Source organism: Aquarana catesbeiana, linkage group LG06 (assembly GCF_042186555.1).
Source record: "Aquarana catesbeiana isolate 2022-GZ linkage group LG06, ASM4218655v1, whole genome shotgun sequence".
NCBI lineage: Eukaryota > Metazoa > Chordata > Amphibia > Anura > Ranidae > Aquarana > Aquarana catesbeiana.
Genome location: NC_133329.1, coordinates 100,435,614 through 100,458,657, shown reverse-complemented (window position 1 = coordinate 100,458,657; position 23,044 = coordinate 100,435,614). Strand labels below are relative to the sequence as shown.

At 42.6% G+C, this 23,044-nt stretch overlaps 1 protein-coding gene across 2 annotated transcripts in view; it reads left to right on the top strand.

Annotated features, from left to right (window-relative positions):
• PALB2 (partner and localizer of BRCA2) overlaps positions 1–21,854 on the top strand; it is a 43,570-nt gene extending 21,716 nt beyond the window's left edge. The window contains exons 6-15 of one of the 2 annotated variants that reach the window (XM_073636530.1): positions 1,804–2,871; positions 2,914–2,972; positions 4,669–4,752; positions 12,849–13,013; positions 13,219–13,304; positions 13,593–13,754; positions 15,039–15,155; positions 17,685–17,772; positions 17,873–18,021; positions 18,732–21,854. In XM_073636530.1, coding sequence (XP_073492631.1) covers positions 1,804–2,871; positions 2,914–2,972; positions 4,669–4,752; positions 12,849–13,013; positions 13,219–13,304; positions 13,593–13,754; positions 15,039–15,155; positions 17,685–17,772; positions 17,873–18,021; positions 18,732–18,966 — 2,213 coding nt within the window. In that variant the 3' untranslated portion in view covers positions 18,967–21,854. Of the gene's footprint in view, positions 1–1,803; positions 2,973–4,668; positions 4,753–12,848; positions 13,014–13,218; positions 13,305–13,592; positions 13,755–15,038; positions 15,156–17,684; positions 17,773–17,872; positions 18,022–18,731 lie in introns of both variants that reach the window. The other variant, XM_073636529.1, reaches the window with a different exon arrangement.
• Positions 21,855–23,044: the final 1,190 nt, after the last annotated feature.

Here is a 23,044-nt window from a genome sequence, read left to right as displayed (position 1 = left end):
TGCAATGTAAAAAACATTTTTGTACTGAAAACTTGATTTGTAAAAGCTTGAGAATGTGAATAGCGGAGGTTACTATTCAGAAACCGATGAGGTTTTGGTTTTCATTAACCAGTTTTAGAAAATTTGGTTGCTATTGGCAAAATTGACATTATCCTTCAGGTGTTTCCATATGGGCTTTTGTGTTTTCAGTAGCTTTACACAGGTACAACTTAGAGCTGCACGATTAATCGTCAAGAATCGATATCGCGATCTTGACTAAAGTGTTTCCCATTTCTTTCTATGCAAAGAATTCTCTCTGCTCTTCTGAAGCCACAACCATCAAAAGAAAGGAAGGAAAAAACCGGGCAGTGTGCCAAGAATCAAAACATTCTTTATCAGTTGAACTTAAGTATAAACATTGTAACAATTTGTCAATGGAAAAGACTTTGTGTGAAAAGGCTGCTAAAGCCAAAGGAGGGCTGGAAGACCCATGCTGCAGGAGAAGAGAGAAAAGCGCCAAGCGCACCCTTGGTGCAGTACAGCTTTAATAATCAAAAGATAAAATACATAAAATATTCCCACTCACAAAGGTGATGACTGAACAATTGTGAGACCGGCAAAGACTCTGTGCAATAATGTCCTGCCCCCGATGGAGTGGTCGGTCCATGCTGCTGCGCCTCTGCTCTGGTATCAGAGGGATGTTGGAGGACACTGAGGAAACGAACCGTCTGAAGCCGAGAACTCAAGCTGACAACCTCAGAGCGGAGTAGCCAATCAGGATGCGTTTTGGAAGCAAGCCATGCCTCCTTCCTCAGCCAATCGAGGGAGGAGGGATGGCTTGCCTCCAAATGCGTCCCGGTTGGCTACTCTGCTTCCGAGGTTGTCAGCTTGAGTTCCCGGCTTCACACGGCTCATTCCCCCAGCATCCTTCGACATCCCTCTGATACCAGAGCCAAGGTGCAGGGGCATGGACTGACAGCTCCCATTGGGGGCAGGACATTATTGCACAGAGCCTTTACCGGTCTCACACTTGTTCGGTCATCACTTTTGTGAGTGGAATATTTTATGTATTTTATCTTTTGATTATTAAAACTGTACTACACCAAAGTTGCGCTTGGCGCTTTTCTCTCCTCTCCTGCAGCATGGGTCTTCCAGGCCTCCTTTGGCTATAGCAGCCTTGCATCCCTTTTGGAATATGGCCACCTGTTTTATACACTTCCAAGCAACAGTTTTCAACCCAACACCCTGGACACTTATATGGGCAATACACTAGAACATTTTTGGACAATAACCCTTTCTTTTAGCCCACTTTTACATTGGGCCGATTTGGCATGTGATTTGATATGTCAAATCGCATGCCAAATCGGAGCTTATTGCTGGCAATGACACTAAATAGGTGTGACGCCGACTTCGCGGCACCGCAACAATTCCCAAAAGTCGTTTTTTGCAATACTTTTGGCGACTTCGAGGGCGATTTCAATAGACATCTGTGCGTGAACCCGCACAAATGTCTGTCAAATCGCCCCCGAAGTTGGACTGAAATGCCAGCTGGAAATCATGCGAGTTCAGCTGAACTCGCATGATTTCAAACCCGCCCTCAGTGTGAACGTGGGCTCGTTGTATTTTAGACCCGCCCTCAGTGTGAACGTGGGCTCGTTGTATTTTAGACCCGCCCTCAAGGTGAAGGTGGGTTTGTTGTATTTTAGGCATTTTTAGGGAAAGGTAGTGCTGGGAATATTGTTTATTTTAAAAAATGTGTGTAGCAACTTTTAGAAGATAATCATGTTTTTTGTTTTGTTTCTGTTTGTGATATGTTTTCTATAGGCTCTCCATTCCCTGTCTTTAGTGACAGGATCAGTCTGGATCGTCTGTCTCACTACTTTAAAATTACAGACTTCCATCTGCCAGATGAGGACTTTGGCATTCTGAAGCTTGAAAAGCTAAAATCGGTGAATCACCTGGAGCCATTCACACCACATACACCCAGAAATGGAAGAGGGTGCAACCAGCATCCTAAGATTGACAGTAAAACATTGCCCCCTACATGTAGCTCCGCAGTGCTGCAGGAAGAAAATCTAGTGGCTTGTTCTCAAAATTTAGACAGAGCCCTAAATCTATTAGAAAGTAGTGAAAACTGTTTGAATGTTGATCCAACTCCTTGCAACAAAGAAGGCCCTTTGGAAAATAATAAAAAGCCATCAGCAGATGCAGCAGAACCATCACACTCTCTTATAAGTGAGCCAACAAGTGCTCTACCACCTGTTGTCCCGGTTTTAGACTCCAAAGACAAAATATCTCAATCTCCTAAAAAATACTTCTTATTAAGCCCATTTCCTTATGATAACAATCCTAGGCACATCAGCTGTATTCCGGAAAGACCCCTTCCTGATGATGAAATACCCCAAAACACTTTGCCAATGCCCTCTGACTCCTCGAGTGATGGTGACATACGAACGCTAATTGCAGTTACTGAAGTTTCAGGAGATGCTGAGAGTTTATGGGCGAAGCTTGACTCCCAAAGAATTAAAGAATCTGATGATGTTCCCAGAGATTCTCCTACACAGTCAAAGTTATCTGGAACACTTGCTTCTCCAAAAGAATTGAACAGTAGCGTCCTCTTCTCAACATCGTTATGCTCTGTCCCTCAAGAGAATATGAATGATTTTGTGTCTTCGTCCTGCACACCAGGGCTTCCTTTTTTAGGTTCAACTCCGGCCATCTTTTCTTCTCTGCAAGGCAGCAATACATCTGTTGGTTGCAGTCCGGGAGATGAGGGGCAAGAGAAAGTCCTTCTACCAGAGGTCTGTGGTGGAGAAGGCCGTGAGTTTATGTCGTTGAGTTGTATAAGTGCTACTGGAGATACAGAAGACACTAAGCAATGTCATGATGTATTGGGACAAGATAACACCACGGTGGTTGAAAGTCATTGTGAATATCTAGAGCATCAAGAGAATAGCCTATTATCAAAGACTGACAAAGATAGATCTGTTCATGTAAGTTGATTTGACTATTTTGTGTTCATGTGTGGCCTAATGATGGGGGAGCTCTAGCTCAGCAGGAGATATGTGGACCTCTGCAGAGAGACCACTGCTTCCACACTGAGAGCATAGGTCCCACATTGCAGCATGATGGCAGGGGACAGGCTTTCCACTCAAGTTATTGCTGCTTTTTAAATACTTCAATACCGGACACTTTCACCCCCTTCATGCCCAGGCCAATTTTCAGCACTATCTCACCCTGAATGCCAAACACTCAGTCATGTAACACTTTACCCAAATCAAATTATAATTTTTTGAGACAGATAAAGCTTTGTTTTGGTGGTATTTAATCACCGTGGGTTTTTATGTATTTTTTTGCTATAGAAATGAAAAAAATACAGAAAGTTATGAAAAAAAAAACAAGTTTTTCTTCATTTCTGTTATAAACTTTTCCAAATAAATGATCTTTCTTCATAAATTTAAGCCAACATGTATTCTACATTTCTTTGATGCAAATAACCCAAATCAGAGTACATTATTTGGTCTGCGTCAAAGTTACAGAGTCCACAAACTATAGTGTGTATATATTATATATATTTGAAAATTGATCCATCCTGATGTACTGATGGCCTCATTTCATCTCATTTCTTGAGGCCCTAAAATGCCAAGACAGTACAAATCTCCCCCAAATTACCCCTTTTTGGAAAGTAGATAGTCCAAGGTATTTCATAAAAGGCATGGAAAGTTTTTTTTTTTTTTCAAATTGTATTTTTTGAATTCCACAATTTTTTTTAAGAAATTAAATTAACAGGTCACAGTATGTAACAAAAATGTTTTTTTCTTTTTCGACTATTTTTTTATTATTATTATTTTTATTTTTTTTACAAATGTACATAATGTGACCAGTGCAGCACAGTTTCACTATAGTGACACTATTGCTCTAGGGAGGTGATCAGGGTTTGTTTGTTTTTTTTCACTATGATTCCTTATTACAGTGATGATGTGATCACTGTAATAATTTTTGTGACTGCCATCCATTTCAATGCCATTGTGTACAATTGTGATCGTTGTCATTGGCCAAAGCTATCACACGGTACAAGTTCCCTGTGATTGGCCCCTGTACCATGTGATCACTGTGACCAATCACAGAGCTCACAACAGTACACACTGAATTGCTATGAATGAAAGCCATTGTGTACAATTTACATGTGATCGATGTGATCGGTCACAGCGATTTACATGGTACTGAAGCCGGCCTGGTACAACAGTCGGTGTTCTGATGTGTCCAGTGGACACATCGGGTGACATATTGTGCTGCTTCATGCCCCCTAGGGCACGCACGAGGTGCACGAGTGGGAGGACATCATATGATATGATGAATAATAGTGCTCCCGGCCATCATTTTACAATAGATTGGGCGGGAGGAGGTTAAAGAACACCATTGGTAAAGCCGATCATAGATGGTTCGTATGTTTGGCGGTTCAGCAGGGACCGGCTGAGATTCGAACCATGTATGGGCAGCATGATTGTACCCAAGATGATTGATCAATCAACTTGGGTGCAACCAGCCTGTCAGATGTTTAATACGATAATTGCCAGTGGCTATAGCCCCTAGCAATAATCACTGTGTGTTCTCCCGCCTGGGACATCTCTGCTTGTCAGAAACTGTAACTGCTTTAGTTATGGGTGAATGTCATTGTGTTCCCCTCAGGTTATATCAGAAAACGCTGATAATGAAGATACAGCGGTAGAGACTGGATCAGGAGTTCATCTACATCTGCTTTCAGAAGTTAAGGTCAGTATGCTGGAAATCCTATCCCAGCTGGACACGATGAAAGTTTAATTGGCATATTTCAGCCAACTCTATTAGATTATTTATAAGCCACCAGGATCGCACCATTGGTTATGGGTACATTAAAGGGCAACTTTAGCCAAAAAGTGAAATGCACTGTTGAAACCAGTAGAAATTGCCTTACCTGCCAAAAAGAACAGTAAAGCATTGCTTGTTCTCCACCTATCCTTGGGTGACTAGAATTTTAAATGCTGCAGTTCTGCAGGCTGTAGGCCATTTCCCTGAGGTTGGTGCCTGCACCCCGCGGTATTTTTTTTTCACCCAGCGTCATTCACTCTGGTAGAGTATGGAAAGGCTGTGAGTGCAGGACGTCATGGCCCGCCCCCCTAAGCATTCACTCAGTGTATTGATGCAGAAAGCAACGCTGATGTCATCATGTCAGCACCGCTTTCTGCATCATCCAGAACTGCCCAACACTGGGAGATGACCATTGAAGAAGATGACCCAGCACATCATACAACCAACCAAAAGACATCAGATAAACAGGTTTTTCTTTAATCGTACATCATGGGACACAGAGCCATAGTAGTTACTATGTGGGTTATAGGCCACCTTCAGGTGCTGGACACTGGCACACCCTAAACAGGAAGCTGCCTCCCTAAATAACTCCTCCCATACCGGGAGTACCTCAGTTTTTTCGCCAGTGTCTAAGGTGTTGGTCTCGAGTGAAGATGTGCTGTGCTGAGCTCCACTGGAGCAATCCTTGCTGGTGCTAGCTATGCAGTCGGATCCATTCAAAGTGTCTTTTAAGCCAAACTGAATGGTACCCAGGCCTTGTGTCCGAGGAAACGAGGTTTTGCCTGTAATGCTTCTCTTTTTAGAGAGCTGGACCCCGGGATCCAGAACTTTGGTATTTTAAGCCATAAAGTTTTACTGGTGGGGTGCTATTACAGGTCCAGGAGTGTGGGTTCCCCCCAGAGTCCCTGGTTCCTGAAGGTTTGTTAATGGAACCCACCGTGAAGATTGGGTCTGTTGGTTTTACCACAGAAAACCCTGCAGCAGGAGAGGTAAGTGGGTTTTTCTAAGAAATTTTAAAATTTTTCTTATGAAATGAAAAAAACAGTAAATGTTGTAATACCTAAGTGTCACCACTGGGGGCTGTATGGAGCACGTACCTTCTCATGCTTTCCTCAGCGATCACGCTGTATCAGGAAGCAGCAGACTCTTTTCCTCCAGCAAGCAGCTCAGACCTCCGGTGAGTTTGGGGGGTTTTTGCTTCCACCAGACAACCCGCACTTGGGCTAAGCTCTCCCCTCTTCACAGGGAAGGGGAGAGCTAAAACAATCGGCGATGCTGTTTTTCTTCCAGCACCCCTGCACGGCGGCGGCTCTCAGGTTTCCTCCTCACATTCCTCCCTCATACACAAGACGATCCCATCGGAACGGAGGCCGCGCTCGCGTGGGAAAGCTCTCTTTTGAAAAAGAGAGGGGGGGGGGGGCGCGATGCGAGGAGGGGACGGGGCTTAGCGCGGCTTTGGCGCCCTCCAAAGTCCAGCACGGGAGTATGTTTTACAAAAACTCCATTTATACTGGCTGCAAGTTGTCGCAGGGACACAAGCGCAAAGAGGTTTGGTGACACAGGCATTCCTATTTTGACACATTTACTATTCGCATCAGGCTGAGCATTAATAGCAGCGACAGTGGCTGGACTATTGCTCAAGCAATGGATGCGATCCTTCTGGTAGTACCTCTGCCTTTGTGCATTGGACTATGGTCGGAAGGGGGGCTAGAAACACCCCAAAAGAGGGCTAAAGGGATCTCCCTCAAGCCCGGAAAGCCTAAAACTTATCTCTGCAATAGCAAAATCCTCCCCTGAGAAGGGGTGGCTGGTCAGAGTGAGCCTTCAGGGGCCATGAAATGTTTGCAACTGTTTACAACACTGCAGCCCCTGCCTATATTTCTAAAAAGGGTTTTTTCTCAGCCATGTTAGGATGGGAAAAAGGTTAGCGACTTTAATCACATCCCAGATTGGGATAAAATGCGACAGATTCCATTCCATTCCATTACCCTAGGACCCTCAAACTGAGGATCTGGGGAACGGGAGAAGATGTTTTCTTTCAGAGGACCGGGAACAGGCTGATGACTCCTCTTCTGAGGGGTCATATGCGGAAGATCAGCTTCACATTGTGGGTGCAATTTCTTACTGAATTGGTCCGCTTCACATTTTATGCTACCCTTAACTGAGTTTCTTGTTTTGAGTTCGCTAAAGCCTCCTCAAAGCTGTGCATGCCTTTCCTGTCCATTCATTGTTGGGAAAGTTCATATATTCTGAGTGGGATCACCCAGATAAGCATTTTTCCCTCCTAAAAAGTTTTTTACACTTTATCCTATGAAAAAAAAAAAAACTTTCTAAAGGTGAAAGATACCCTCAATTGACGCTGCTAAATCTTCTGATTAAAAGTTTGACTTGTCCGGCAGACAATGCTCAAATACTTAGGGATCTTCAGGCCTCACGCCTTTCGCTGGGCTGGTACATATGTATAGAATACCGTGGTTGAAAAATGCCTTTCGCTGGGCTGGTACATATGTATAGAATACTATGGTTGAAAAATTGGTCAGCCGAAGCGTCATATATATAAAAAAAAAAATCCTAGCTGGTTTTCCTTTTTGCGGTGAACAGCTGTTTTTGGTATCTTGGATAATTCATCCAAAGAATTTCTAGTGGAAAGGTACCCCTTTGCCATTTAAGAAAAGGAGTAAATGTATTTCATTTAAACAAGCAACAAGCTCCTTCTCCAGTGCCAGGGGCATCAGCCTCAAGGCAGTCACGAAGGCTTCTGCCCTCAAGTTCAAGAGGTAATCCTACAAACAAGATACTAAAGCCTCCTTATGAGGGGGCACCTCCCGCTCGCTCGGGGGGGGGGAAGACTTCTGCAGTTCTCAAGGGTCTGGCAGAAAGAATGTCAAGAAACAAAAAAAAACAAAAAAGGAGGAGGGCGCACCGACATAGTGCATTACCACTGGTAAACTTTATTACAGCATAAAAACAGCAAGAAGTATACTCACAAACAAGCTATCAAAAACGGCTTTGACAAGGGCGCAAATGCGCTGTTCTGAAGATCGACACACCAGGACCTATTGTCAAGACGGTCAGACTGATACGAATCGGTCTGACCGTCTTGACAATAGGTCCTGGTGTGTCGATCTTCAGAGCAGCGCATTTGCGCCCTTGTCAAAGCCGTTTTTGATAGCTCGTTTGTGAGTATACTTCTTGCTGTTTTTATGCTGTAATAAAGTTTACCAGTGGTAATGCACTAGGTCGGTGCGCCCTCCTTCTTTTTTTGTTTCTTTTTAGTTTACGAATACCCATTGTTCAAAAGAGGGCTGCAAGACATCAGGCATTACCTCATTAAGGTGGTCGCACCACAATTTTAGTCACTGGACACCTGAGCGCAGGAGAGATTTCTACAGAAAGAATGTCAAGACATATGGGTGACTTTTTCAGTAGCTCTAGAGTACAATCTGGGGTTTCAAGAGTTCCCATCTCCTCGTTTTTCTCGGATCAAACGTTCCTTAGATCCAGAGAAAAATAAGTCTCTCTTCTAGCATTGGACCATACTTTAGCAAAGAGTGGTCATGCTGGTCCCCATGAAAGAGCTGGAGTTGAGGTTTTATTCAAACCTTTTTTTCATGGCAAAATCGAATGGAGATGTCAAACCCATTTTGTATCTCAGGAATCTAAACCGGTTCCTGAATATCTGCTCTTTTTCGCATGGAGTCAATCCAATCAGTTGTCTCCATCTTACAAGGAGGAGAACTTTTTACGTCGATCGACATCAAGGGTGTATACCTCCATGGGCATATTTCCCCACTCACTAGAGATATTTACTTTTTACGGTAGAAAATCTTCATTTTTCAGTTTGTAGCTCTGATTTCAGTCTAGCTACTGCACCTTGAGTGTTTACAAAGGTTTTGGCTCCTCCTTTAGCCAGACTAAGGGCCCAAGGTATAACGATTATAGTTTACCTAAGACGATCGGCTCTTGATTGACCAGTCAGTAGCTCGCTTAGACCAAAGTATGGTCACCACATTCAACTACCTGGAATACCTAGGTTGGATTCTCAACCTAGAGAAATCTTCCTTAAAACCATTAAGGAGATAAATTAACATACATAAGCCGTAAATGTCCCAAGAAATTTGATAAGATCTGGGGGAAATGGGTGAAGATGAGGCCAAATCCTAATTACAACTCTTAATGATGGAGGCAGGGAGCATGGTGATGGGATGATCCAATCGAAGTGTGCTATTTCTGATGTCTGTTTCTCCCCCTTCCTTCCACTGATCCTTTACTATCCCCCCACCCCCCACCCTTTGTATGCTTCCCTATTTTCCCTTCTACTTCCTGAGGAATCCCCCCCCCCCCCTTCCTATGGAGCTGCTCTCTTTTAATGTATCTACATGACCCTTTTCTAAAGACCTAATAATATGTGCCTTGGAATCTTAGACCTAATGTTTTCATTGCTTATAGCAGTGGTCATCAACCCTCAGGGCCCACTAACAGGCCAGGTTTGCAAGATAACTGAAATACATCACAGGTGATATAATTTGCTGCTCAGTGATTGCAGTATTCTAGTCTGCATCTCCAGAAGGTAATACATAAAACCTGGCCTGTTAGTGGGTCCCAAGGACAGGGTTGATGACCACTGGCTTATAGAACCTTTGTAAGCATACATGAATGTGACTTTTGTTCTGTAGACTGATGAAATGTGTACCTTTTTATTCTCAATGTATTGTGTTTGATAAATAAAAACTTTTCCATTAAAAAAAAAAACATTAAGGAGATTAAAATACTTGGGTCTGTTCATAGATACACCCAGAAAAGGGTATTCTTGCCCCAGGCAAAGATCAGCACCATAAAGGAACTGATTAAAGTGGTCAAGGCAAGATGAATCCTTCTATTCATCTTGCATGAGGGAAAGATGGTGGTTTCATTCGAGGCTGTTCCTTATGCTCAGTTTAATTCGAGACTGCTGCAAAACGGTATCTTATCAGCTTGGAACAAGACTGCAAAGGCAAAATCCTTCCTACAGTTGCCTGGGAAGTGGTAACAACATACGCCAACCTTTTTTTAGGTTGGGGAGCAATCCTGAAAGAGATAACTGTCCAAGAGAAGTGGTCCAGATCAGAAATGACCTTGCCCATTAACTTTCTATGGATTCGGGCAGAGCGCTTGGTCCTGAGAGCCTGGACGTTTAATTTGCGGAGCTGTCCTGTCAGGATCCAATCCGACAATGCCACAGCAGTGGCCTATATCAATCACCAAGGGGGCACAAGAAGTTGTGCGGCCCAGAGAGAGGTGAATCATATCCTATCTTGAGTAGAAAACAATGTACCTTGCCTATTGGCAGTTTTTCATTCTAGAAATAGAAAATTGGCAGGCGATCTATTTGAGCCGCCAGCAGTTGCTCCCGGGAGAATGGTTCCTTTACCCCGATATCTTCTGACAATAGGGCAAAGATGGGGGATTCCAGACATAGATCTGTTTGCGTCCAGGTTCGACAAAGAGATTGTGAACTTTGTGTTAAGAACAAAGGATCCACTAGCATGCGGAACAGGTGCCTTGGTGTTCCCATGGAATCAGTTTTACTGTTTTATGCATGCCTTTTCTGCCTGCATCCATGACTTCTTCGCAGGATCAAGCAAGAAGGGAAGTTGTGATTCTTGTGGCCCAGAAGATCTTGGTATGCATAGATCGTAAGGTTGGCGGTAGGGGTCCCATGGACCCTACCACTGCGCCAGACCTTCTCTCGCAAGGTCCAGTATTCCATCTTACCTTTCAAACGCTAAATTTAATGGTTTGGCTATTGAGACCCACATTCTGGGGAAACGTGGGCTGTCAGGTTCAGTAGTATCTACCTTGGTTAATGCAAGGAAGCCTGCCTCTCATATATTATGGCGTCTGGAAATCATATGTCTCCTGGTATGAAACTAGGGGTTGGCACCCCAGGAAAATAGTCATAGGTAGAATCCTTGACCTTCTGCAGTTGGGGTTAGAAATAAAGCTGGCCTTGGGTACTTTCAAAGGATAGGTCTCGGTCTTATCGGTATTTTTTTCAACGACCACTTGCTTCGCATTCTCTGGTTCGTAGCTTTATTCGGGGAGTAACGCAGCTTAATCCTCCGGTTAGGTCACCCCTGAACCCTTGGGACCTGAATTTAATTCTGTCAGCATTACAAAAACAGCTTTTTTTGAGCCGATACAACATATTCCCTCTGTCCTTTTTTTTTTGACAAGGAAACTAGTTTTTCTGGTAAACATATCTTCTGTAAGAAGGGTATCAGAGTTGGCTGCTCTTTCTTGTAAAGAACCATATTATTATTATTTACAAGGATAAGGTAGTATTGCGTCCTCATCCCCACTTTTTACCGAAGGTAGTATCAGGTTTTTATCTAAAAACAGGATATTGTTCTACCTTCATTTTTTTCCAGAACCTTGTCTATGGGAGAAAAATCACTACATTCTCTTGATGTGGTAAGAGCAGTCAAAGTCTACTTAAAGGCAACTGATCAGATTCGGAAAACGGATGTTTTGTCCGTATTGCCTGAAGGTCATAAAAGAGGACAGGCAGTATCGAAATCTACTATTTCTAAATGGATTCAACAAGTAATCGTTCAAGCTTATGGTTTAAAGAGGTAAATTCCACCCTCTCAAATCAAAACGCACTCCGCTAGGGCTGTTATTGCTCTGTGGGCAGTGCATCACTAAGCCTCCATGGCTCAAATATGCAAGGCCGCAGCTTGGTCTTCAATCCATACATTTACCAGATTCTATCAGGTGAATGTAAAAAGGTATGAGGATATCGCCTTTGGGCGTAGTGTGCTGCAGGCAGCAGTATAACTCCTCTGGTCTCATGTTGCCCTAATTCTGTTGTGTCTCTTTCCCTTCAGTTGGCATTGCTATGGGACATCCCACATAGTAACTACTATGGCTCTGTGTCCCGTGTAAAAATAGGATTTTTATAACAGCTTACCTGTAAAATCCTTTTCTTTTGAAGTACATCACGGGACACAGATGTCCCTCCCCTCTTTCTAGTATACACGTGTATTGCTTTGCTACAAAACTGAGATACTCCCAGTATGGGAGGGGTTATATAGGGAGGCAACTTCCTGTTTAGGGTTTGCCAGTGTCCAGCACCTGAAGGTGGCCTATAACCCACATAGTAACTTCTATGGCTCTGTGTCCCGTGATGTACTTCAAAAGAAAAGGATTTTACAGGTAAGCTTTTTTTTTTCTTTTTAAAGATAGAATAAATGTTGGGGGGGGGGCGGCATGGGGCTTTTACCTTGCATATATTGCATTCCCTGCATTAAGGTAGAAATGTTCCAGTAGTTGTATCACCTCCCCCACCTCCATGCATACTTACCAGAGTTCTTTCTTGATCCAGCACTGTGCCCGACTGTAGTAGTGCACTCCCCTTTCCCTGCTCTCACAGGACACAGAGACAGCAGCAGGAGCCATTGGCTCCTACTGCTGTTAATCAAATCCTGTGGAGAGGGGGCAGGACAGAGCTGCACTTTGTGTGTCTATGGACGCACACAGTTCAGCTTGGGAGCATGCCCACACGAGTACCCCCATAGTGGCCAGCATGTTATGGGGGCACTTGCCTAAGAGGAGAAGCAGAGAGCACCTGCAGGGAAACCCAGAATAGGAGGTAAAGGCCTACACTGTGCAGTACCATTGTAACAAGTGTAACTTGTTTATTATTGTAGGAAAAAAATGTGCCTCTATAACCACTTTAAATTTAAGTAACCTTAAATTCTGTATAGTATCCATCAGTTTATGTAATATAGTATGGAGATTATAATGAAACCGTATGTTAAATACACAGAATGGGTATATGTTTACTGTTTTGCCGGGCAGGGTCAGCCAGATATTCCAGGTGAAAGAGAGGGCCAAATTACACAGCACAAGCACTGTGCTGATAATCATGGAACAGGATCCTTTTTTATTTTTTTTAGGGTAACAAACGCTTTAAGCAATGTAATTAGCAGTTTGTATGGAATCAAGCTTTAATGCAAATCTGTGTGTTGTGTTTTTAGGACAGCTGTGGTGGTGGTTGTGCAGTAGATCTGTGCTCTGTTTGGTGGGAATTCTCTGGAAGTCCAGAGCTCTGCATTGTAGCAGCGAGTGAATCCTCTGTTTGCCTTTGGAGACCTCAGACAGAAGGGAATTGGTACTGTGCTCACAGTTGGTGCTTTAAAGAGGTAAGTCAGTGATTTACCAGATGTTTAAAGTGTATGTACTGTATGACCAGAGGCTAAACCCCAAGCTGTCTGTGGCCCATTAGGGAGATCTCCTTTAATTTCCTGTCCTGTACATGCAACAGGAAGCCCGAGGAGACCTCTACAAAATGAGGGGAATTCCCTGGATTATCTTTTTCTTAATTTGGCTACATACTCTTAATTCTAGATGCCTGTCATCCAGATACTTCCGTTATCTCAAGAGAAGAATATTGTTTGTGTTGCTTTAGGAAATCTAGAAACCATGGAGATCTGGTAAGGACAAACTCTTACATCTTTTCAGATAACAGTAGTGGTTATAGGTAGTGTGTGTGGGATGTGACTGGCAAAGGTTTGGGAAGCAGTTTGAGAGTATCTTCACATTCATTTGGGTGCCTATCCTGTGGTGTTACACCAATATGCATGCATTATACTGCAGGTCTTTGCTCATTTATACTACTTTACCTGATTATGTTAGAGTAAGAGGTCCATTTATGCTCATTATCAGATTGTATCTTTCTTGCCTAGTGTGCAACTGTTGTCTTGATTTCTTATTTGGCACAGGGCTCTATTCTCACCCCCTAAAACACTTGGTTGGAAAAAGCAGCTGGTCAAACGTGGGCACATGAAGACTGCTCAGGGATTGTCGAGGCACCGTCTGGTCAGCAGTGGCAGTGGAGAACACGACCAAGTGGTGGAAGTGCAGCAGCTGTCAGAGACAGGAAGGTACAGGCAAATGTTTAAAGTGGGCCATGCAGTAGAATGCAAGGTCCCCTCAAATTGCTCGGAGCCCCTACCCCTTTACAGATCACCTTATGTACCTGTAAAAAGAAAGTAGAATTAATATTTACCTTACCCTCATCTTCCGAATCATTGGGCATGACATGCCCTTCCTTCCGGGAAGTTTCTTAGGTAATGCCTAACAGGCAAAATCTCATAAGAAGACACTCCTGTCCATCGGAATAGTGTTTTCCTGTGAGATTCTGACTGCATTGTATTCCCAGGAGTGGAGTATAACATCATCCTTGCCTAGGTACCATGGGCAAAAGACAGAAGTGAGGTAGACATAAATCCTTACATACGTTACGCGTACATTAAATTTACACCACTAATATATGGTGATTTGTGAAGAGGAAGGATGCCCAGTGATTGTAGTAATGAAGTAAAAGGTTTAGTTGTGTTTATTAAAAAATAACATGTTCTACTCACCTGCTCTGTGCAGTGGTTTTGTACAAAGCAGCCCCAATTCTCCTCTTCTGGGGTCCCCTGATGGTGCTCTTGAATCCTCCCCCACTTTAGAGTGTTAGAGTGCTCACCCCACCCCTCCCCCCATTTTCTGCTTACAGGCTGTGATTGACAGCAGCAGGAGCCAATGGCTCCTGCTGCTGTCTCTGTGCCTATGAGGGAGGAGAGAGAGCAGTGCTGCTGCAAGCAGGCACAGCACTGGGTTTGGATAGGATTGGGCTCAGGTAAGTATTTGAGAGAGTAAGGGAGGAGCTGCACATTAAAGGTTTTTTAACTCTATGCAGAGAATGCATTAATAAAAACCTTTTAACCTTTACAACCCAAATTTTGGGTTGTCCCCAGAACAGCAATAGGGAGACATTTTTCAATGGGGACACTAGTTCTGGTGACAACCAGGGATTCACTTACATTGCGGGGATTTCCTCTCACTTCCTGTTTTGGCTATGGGACAAGAAGTGAATGAAAATCTCCCCAATGGGACACAGAATGCAAAAAAAAATACTGACAGGGATTATAACCCTCCCTTATCCAAAATGAAAATAAGTTTAGCATTTAGTTCTACTTTAATAATATGTAAAGTGAATCTCACACATTTTGTAGTAGAGGAAAAAGCAAGCACCCAGTTTTGCCCGTATATACTTCTGGTTTGCTAGTTTCTTTGCATCCCTGGGGCACCCTAGCAGTTTGCTGTTTAAGCATATATTAGCTGTTTAAGAACATGTTGCTGTGTTGTAATACATTCTTTATGGACTTGTCTTTCTGCAGTACAGTGCAATTCATTTCATTGGTGCCCCCCAAAGACAGTGTTGTGGCCTTCTGTGAAGTGGAAGGAGAGAGGGATGCTTTGGTTGGATCCACCATGGATACGTATGTGGTTGTCTGGTAAGCCTGACCTTACTTCTTAGGCTCCATTCACACCGCTATTCTGCCTGCGATTCAGAAATGGCACAGATCGCAGGATGCCCTTACTTTGAATTGCACCAAATCGTGGCGCGATTTTGTTGCGATTGTCACCGACAAATCACAGTAAAACGCACAAATCACGGGACGCCTGACGCCCAAAAGAAGTTCTTGTACGGAACACCATGGTGTGAATGGAGCCTTATACTGGTATCTTACAACAGTGTTTCCTTTATTTTCTGTTCAGTCGTGTTATCAACACGACATCTTCAGTGCCCTCAAAACACATGCATTCTTAAATGTGCTTACCCTCATGGAAATAATGCCTAGCACTTATTATTTAAAAAAATGTTCCTTCCCCCTCTTCCTGCCTACCTTGTGAAAAAAAAGAAAAAACAATTTTATTCAATTTTTTTTTTTTTTAAGTCCTTTTTGGTCCAGTCATGTAATCCTGCAGCTCCGGCTCCCCTGTGTCAGTGGGCAGCTGGTGATTGAAGGGGGCGCCTACAATGGCTGGGCCATGGGAGCATGTGGATGATATAATTGCTCTTGGAATACCAAGCTATTGTTGAACGCTCTCTGATACAGGGGAGACAGAGCTGTGGTATCGCATGATTGGTCCAGACTCAAAAAAGGTAAGTATACAGATGTTTTTTATACACGGAAGGCAAGATAGGTAGGAGGAGATATTTTTAGTAATGGTTAATATTGGACTTTAATTCTACCATAAAGGGTTTGTAACCCTAAACTACCATTCACTGCCAGCCCCCCTATTTTAAGCTGCCATAATCCACTGTGTAATTGTATGTTAAAAACCAGGCCTCTAAATACCTTTTTGTAATGTATCTTCAGGCCGGTCACGTGACTACATTACAAAAAGGTATTTAGAGGCTTTGTTTTAACATACAATTACACAGTGCAGTATGGTAGCTTAAAAGAAAGTCGCTGGCAGCAAATTTTTTTAAACTTTTGTTTTCAAATAACAGGGGGGGGGGGTTGTAGACAGACACAGAACACAGACTCCCGAGTTGACAGGCAGGGAGGGGAGGGGGGAGAGGACAGGGGGGAGCAGAGAGAAGAGCTGCAGATGACGGTGGCACGTAACCTGACCATGGTGTCAGGGCTCAGCAGCAATGATAAACCGTGGTCAGCTTACAGGGGGGAGGGCAGAACCAGGCAGGATTAGCTGGGTTTTTTACAGCTTCCAGAGGGACAGGTTAGACAGCACAAGCACTGTGCTGTTTAACCTGCTATAAGGGAACAGGATCTCTTTTTTTTTTTTTTTTTTTTTTTTTTCTTTTTAGGGTTACAACCACTTTAACCGCTTCAGCCCCGGAAGAATTTACCCCCTTCCTGACCAGAGCGTTTTTTTGTGATTGCATGGTCGTGCGACGTTGTACCCAAACAAAATTGACATCCTTTTTTTCCCACAAATAGAGCTTTCTTTTGGTGGTATTTGATTGACTCTGCGGTTTTTATTTTTTACGCTATAAACAAAAAAAGAGCCACAATTTTGAACAAAAGCAATATTTTTTACTTTTTGCTATAATAAATATCCCCCAAAAAAGTATAAAAAAACATTTTTTTTCCTCAGTTTAGGCCGATACAAATTCTTCTATATATTTTTAGGCAGAACAAGGAGGAAGTTTGCTGTCATTGTTGATTTTGTTTTACTGAAAGAACATTTCTATCCATCTTGAACTCACAATTGTTTGTTTATTGAGGTGAATATCACCAACACTTTTTTGATTGTTAATGGTATACATATTTTATATTTTTTTAGAGGGTTTATGGTTTATAAATAGAAATAATAATTTTTCATCACATTTTTTCACCAAATGCTATTTGTATAGTCACATTTATATAGCGACATTTTCCACCTTTTTATTTATATTGTGCTAGTTGCCAGCGCTGTTTTTTTTGTATATTTAGAACAAGGAATGCTTGTTTACATCAGCATTTCACCGGTCTTCCTCTCCGTGAGACAATCGTGGGTATCCCCGCGGACATCGAGTCCACGGGACCCGCGGTCGGACTCATGGAGCTCACGGTGCGCGCGCCTACTATCCGGACCTCACGAGGTCACGTAGATTAACGTGATTTCACGCAGCGGACCCAACCTGCCGCAGTAAAACTGCTGCGGCTGGCCTGCAACCGGTTAAAGCAAAGTTGTGTACTTGGGAATGATCCTGAATTTGACTATAATATAAGTAACTTCAGGTGCCCTTACACACTAAGGCCGGCCATACACGGTTGGAATCCTGCTGAACCGGCCGAGATTTGCACCCTTAATGGGCAGGCTGAATGTACTAAGTTGATCGATCAACTTGGGCACAACCAGACTGCTGGGTTCTCTTGCGATTATCGCAAGCTGCCGCTAGAGATCAACTGTCTTCTCGCGTTTGGATGGCTTGCTGATCATTGCCCTATATTAGAAAGTTTTTTGCTTTACTGAAGGGGGTGACTTACTTAGTTGTTCAGTGTGTCAGTGTTGGCTGTTTTGTGTTGTAGGAATGCTGTCACTGGACACCTCTTGAGTACGATCCGTGTGGGTGACCACTGCTCTGACCTCACCTGTCTCAGCGCAACCTCCGACTCTGTGAGCCACCTCTTCTATTTTTCGTTCCAATAAAACTGTGTTTTAGAGTCAATGTGTGCCCTTTGTTTCGGAAGCTGACACTGTACCTCTTCTTTGTCAGGGTTTGTTGTTTTTGGTTGTCGCCAGTCTATTCAGCAAACCATGTGAGGATGCAGGAAGTTGCATATTCAAGCTGATTGCCGCTAATCCACGAGAAGGGACCAGCACTCCCATTATATCTTATGTAATTCCGGACAAACCTAGTAGAAGGTAAGGGGGTTAATATAGAGATTTGTTATTCTACGTTGCATATTAAACCATAATTAGCTGAGAAAAAATGCACAGGTTTCTTATTTATTTTATACATGACTGCTCAAAGCTAAAAGGCACTAGTTAAAGCCTAACTCCACTTTAACCCTTTTGTTGCCAGGTCCATAATCATATGTACCTGACAGCAGGTGGTTTTACACACACTCCGGTGGCTGCAGCCTCCGGGAGTGTGTTTATATGTAACAAACCGACTGCCAGCTGTCAGGTGGAAGCAGTCTGGCAGCTGGGTAGCGGCCCAATCTCTTCCAGACCCCTGCTAACAAACACCCCCCTGCGCCTGTGCCCCCGCCATGTATCCCAGGCTCTGCTTGCCCATCTGTGGGCGCAGGACCGGCATGGTGGGTTCCACCGGGTAGACAAGAGAGAGCCAAGCAGACATACATCCACTCTCCTTCCCTTCCTCTTGCTGACCCGGAAGTGACACGCATGGGGAAAAAAAATTCAAAATTGTAAAAAAAAAAAATGGTTACACCGAAGCACATAAAATGCCCTCCAAAAATGTTTTGAGGCCAGCTTGACCCAAAAAAACTATTTAAAGGGACATTAAACGTGGAGTTAGGCTTTAAGCAATTAAAAAATGCTATTGTATCATATGTTACTACAGCTGGTATTCTTGTTGAGTAGTTTTTTTTTTTTTTACATCCATATAGATATCTGGAAGGGGATGTTAAAAGACAAAAAGCAGCTGCAGTATTGACCTGTGGAAGCATAGCACTCTGGGATTTATCCAGAAGCCATTGCAGCGTTACACTTCCCCCCAGCTTAGCTGCACCCTGGTGTCTTGTACGATGGAGCCACATTCCTTGCTGCCTGCTGACTGGAAAAAAAGATGGAACCATATGCATTTATGAGTATACAGAACACTGCTCCGATAAGGAAAGATGACTGCAGAGAAGTCACACAGGAGAAGATTGGAATGAACCTAAATTTTTAGGAATGTATAAAATCGAAATAGTCTGCAGATACTGACCTTTTCATAAGTTTGAAAGGAGAATTGTCTGTGTTACCATAGCAGAAAATTAGATGATATTATTTACTAACCTGCACTGGAAGAATACTTAAGCCTGGTACACACTAATAGTGGGTAAAAACTGACAGCTCCAATCAGAGCCCCTGTACTAACAGTCTGACGTTAGTACAGCAATATCCCCCCGCTGAGCTGTTCTGGCAGTGGGGCATGCGGGCCTGCGTTTTTAAAACTAGCTGGCACAGTTGAACTATTTACTGAACTAAGAGGTACACTTTCTGGATGCACTGTATAAACTGTAGCCTCAACTATATACAGTATGCTGCGCTGTGTTCTAGCAGCAGGATGAGAACTTCCCATCCCACTCCCGAAACAAGGCAGAGTCAGATTGAGTCTTGCTCAGCCATTCACGGAAAGCTTTGTATGCTATGAATAAATACAAAGCTTCCTCTGATTAGCGGAGGTAGAGATTGTGATGTCATCAGCCCACCTTTTTGCCTCAGCCAATTAGAGGAAGCCTTGTATTCATTCATAGATTGCAAAGCTTCAGTGAATGGATGAGCAGCGATCAGCCCCACTCTGTTTTGTTCTGAGAGTGGAACATGAAGTCCCGTCCCACTGCCTGGACACAGTATTTGTATACTGTAAGTGGCTGAGGCTACATCCACTTAATAGAGTGCATCCAGCAAGTGCACTTGTTAATGCAGTAAATAGTTTGTTTGGGCCAGCTTGACCCAAACTATTTAAAGGGACATTATATGTGGAATTTCTTGATCATAATGGAAAGCTCCTGTTAAGTTACTGCCAAATAAAATAAATTTAAAAAAAACAGCTGCAGTATGCTGTGCAAGCTTGGCCTTTTCTCCAAAAGCCCCAATGGAGAAGCTGAGTCCCTGCATGGGGCTACAAGTGGATGGCTTCTCTCAAGTATTTGTATAATGTATTTTGTGCCATTGGGCTTGACACAGTATTGATACTAGTAAGGTTTTAGAAGTTGGGTTGAGGTTCAGTTTTTTTAGGGAGTTAAAGTATAACTAAAGGCAAAACGTCTTTTTTTTTAGTTTTTGATATATAGAGGAGAGGGATTAGAACCCCTGTTTGTTTTTATTGCTGTCTGTACCCCATTAGGGTGATTCATTCTCTATTTGTCATGTTTACTATTATCCTTGAAAGTGAAAGTTAAAAGAAATCCCAAATTTTGGGTTATCCCAAGAAAAGTATTAGAAGGGAAATTTTCCAATGAGGACACTAGTTCTGGTGACCTGAGGGTCCCCAAAGAATTCCCTTAAGTTGCAGGGATTTCCTCTCACTTCCTGTTTGGCTATGGGACAGGAAGTGAAGGGAAATCTCTGCAATGGGACACAGATGGTGAAAAAAAAAATCTTGACGGGTTATAACCCACCCTTACTCTATCCAAAATGAAAAAAAAAAAGTTTTACCTATAATTCTACTTTAAGTGTTTTAGGCTTAAAAGCAACCTGTAATAAGGAAATATACAGGCTGCCATAGTAGTGATTTATCACACAATTGCTTGTCAAAGGCTTCCCAGTGAAACCCACACTGGTGCTCTCATTTGATCTATGGCGGGATCTGGAATACAAGTACAAAGGTTAAATGTTAGGGGTTCATTTTCAGGGTTTAGTTCACCATAAGAGATAAATGGTAGACTGACATACACTTGGCGATTTTCAATCAACTTCAACCCCTGGGATTCACACATAGGATTCATCACAGGAAGTCGCCGGAAACTAACCAATCTACAACCCACAAGTTTGATCAACCACCAGAAATCAGTCAATTTTAAAGTTGAAATTGGGCAATAAATTGACAGCTTCAATACAGTTTTATGGAAGAATGAAATAGTGAAAAAAAATAACGATTTTGTGAAGAAGTTATCAGATTTTTCTGCCAAGTTCAACCAGGGTAATTTCAAACCTATCTGCTTGCAGCTGATTGAATCCACCATTGTTTAGGTCTTTGCTTGCCAACTTCAGTAAAACTGGAATTGAACGTTAGGGTAAGGGGGAGGATAACTTTAGCTTTGAATAGAGTAGGGGAAGTGTGAAAACCCCTGACAGTTTATTTGTTGTTGTTTGTGTCCTTTTGGGGAGATTTCCCTTCATTTCCTGTCCTGGAAACACAACTGGAAATTAGAAGAAATCCAGGGTGAGGGAAATATCCCCTGTCCACCAAACAAGTGTCCCCATTGGAAGATTTCCCCTTACCTTTTGTATTGAAGACAACTCTAAAAATGTTGGAATTCTTTTTTTTTTCTTCTAGGTGACAATGGACACCATTATAAGTATCGGTATAAATTATCCCATTGGGGACACAGACTAAAATACAGATTTAACAGAGGGTCTAACTCTTCCTGTTCCAACACTAACAACGTTTAGCCTAGGGGTACACATTAAGTGTTTGGGTCAATTCAAGGGCTGGTTAGAATAAGGGCATGTAGGGAAGTTTTTCGTTTTTTTCCCTCCCGCTCAATATTTTTAGTTATGAAAAACATAAATTGCTTAGAACCCATCTATGCATAATTAGGGAGTACTGTTCATTAATGTCTATGTACCAGGAGATGAAGTGGCCCATACCAGTGCGTTCTTCATAAACACTAGTATTTACAGAGTTGAGAAACACTGTTCTAGACCAAAGAGCTGACTTTGACAAGGCATTACTGTTTTACATGTACTGTATTGTAAATATCTAGTTCAAATATTCTTTCATATGTATATTTTCACAGATAATCTAAAAACAAAGTATATACAGAAGTTTATAAAAAAATAAATAAAACCGTTTTTTACAATCGTGATCTTTTTTTATTTAAATTTCTCCCTACTTGGTCTTTCTACATTCTAGAGCCTTGGAAACTGTAGTGAGAAATGAAAGGCATTATACATAGCACAAAGTCTATGTGACGGGAGTGCTTTAACCAATTGCCGCTTGCCTACAATAGTTGTACTGCGAACAGGCAGCAGCTCCAGGCCAGGCAACATACCTGTACCTTGCAGCCTCTCTTCTGGGTTCGGGGCGCACATGCGCATGCCTCTTGCTTACCCGTGCTGTGATTGGACACAGCACAAGTTTGGCAGCTGATTTTAGTCAGTGATTTTGGCTGATCGGCTGTGGCCAATCTCACACAGAAATCTGTGTTTAACAAAAACAAAATCTCTGGCTGTTTCTTCTTCTTTTACTCCACCCACAGCGCTGTCTTTAAATGATGGTAATCCATTTACATCAAAGATAACTCGGAGAAATAAAATTGATACAATTAATCAATACATATACTCCGGTTGTAGTACATCCCCAATAGCAGGTTGCTTGCTCTGTACCTTGTCCATTAAAAAAATGTCTTGCATTCTTTTCAATCAGTACAAGGGGTTCTGTGAATGAAGTTGGTTTGGATGGACAGCGTGCTCTCCCCTCATCCAATCATTAAACACCTTGTATTTGATGAAAAGTAAGATTACAAGACATGTTTTAAAAGAATGAGGTGGAGAGTGAGGGACCTGCTATCAGAGCTGCACTACAGCTGGAACTGTAAGTCTCAGCATTGGATGATCAGCACTTATAGTACTGTAAAGGCGGAATAAAAGTAAGTGTTTCCCCAAATGCAGCAACAGCTACATATGGTACATGCATCAATAGACGTAGTTTATATTCTATACACCAGTAATAAGTTAAAAAGTTTTTTATTCCTGGAGTTCAAATTGATCATGTTTAATTTAGTGCTAATATAACTATTTAAAATCTCCCTTTTTATTTACCTTTCCCCAATCCTCTGCATAACGGTGATCAGGGGAAATCAGATGTATGAAGTCCCTCAATGTAAGCCAGCCAGGCTGCATTCTATAGAGCTGCTTAATCAGGAAAACATAATTTCAGGCTCTGGGATTGGAGGTGGAGATTTTCCGGAAGATTACATGAGTGATGAGCATAGAGAGGACCTTTTAGTAATGTGATGATGTTACATAATTCATTAGTGAATAGTGGTAT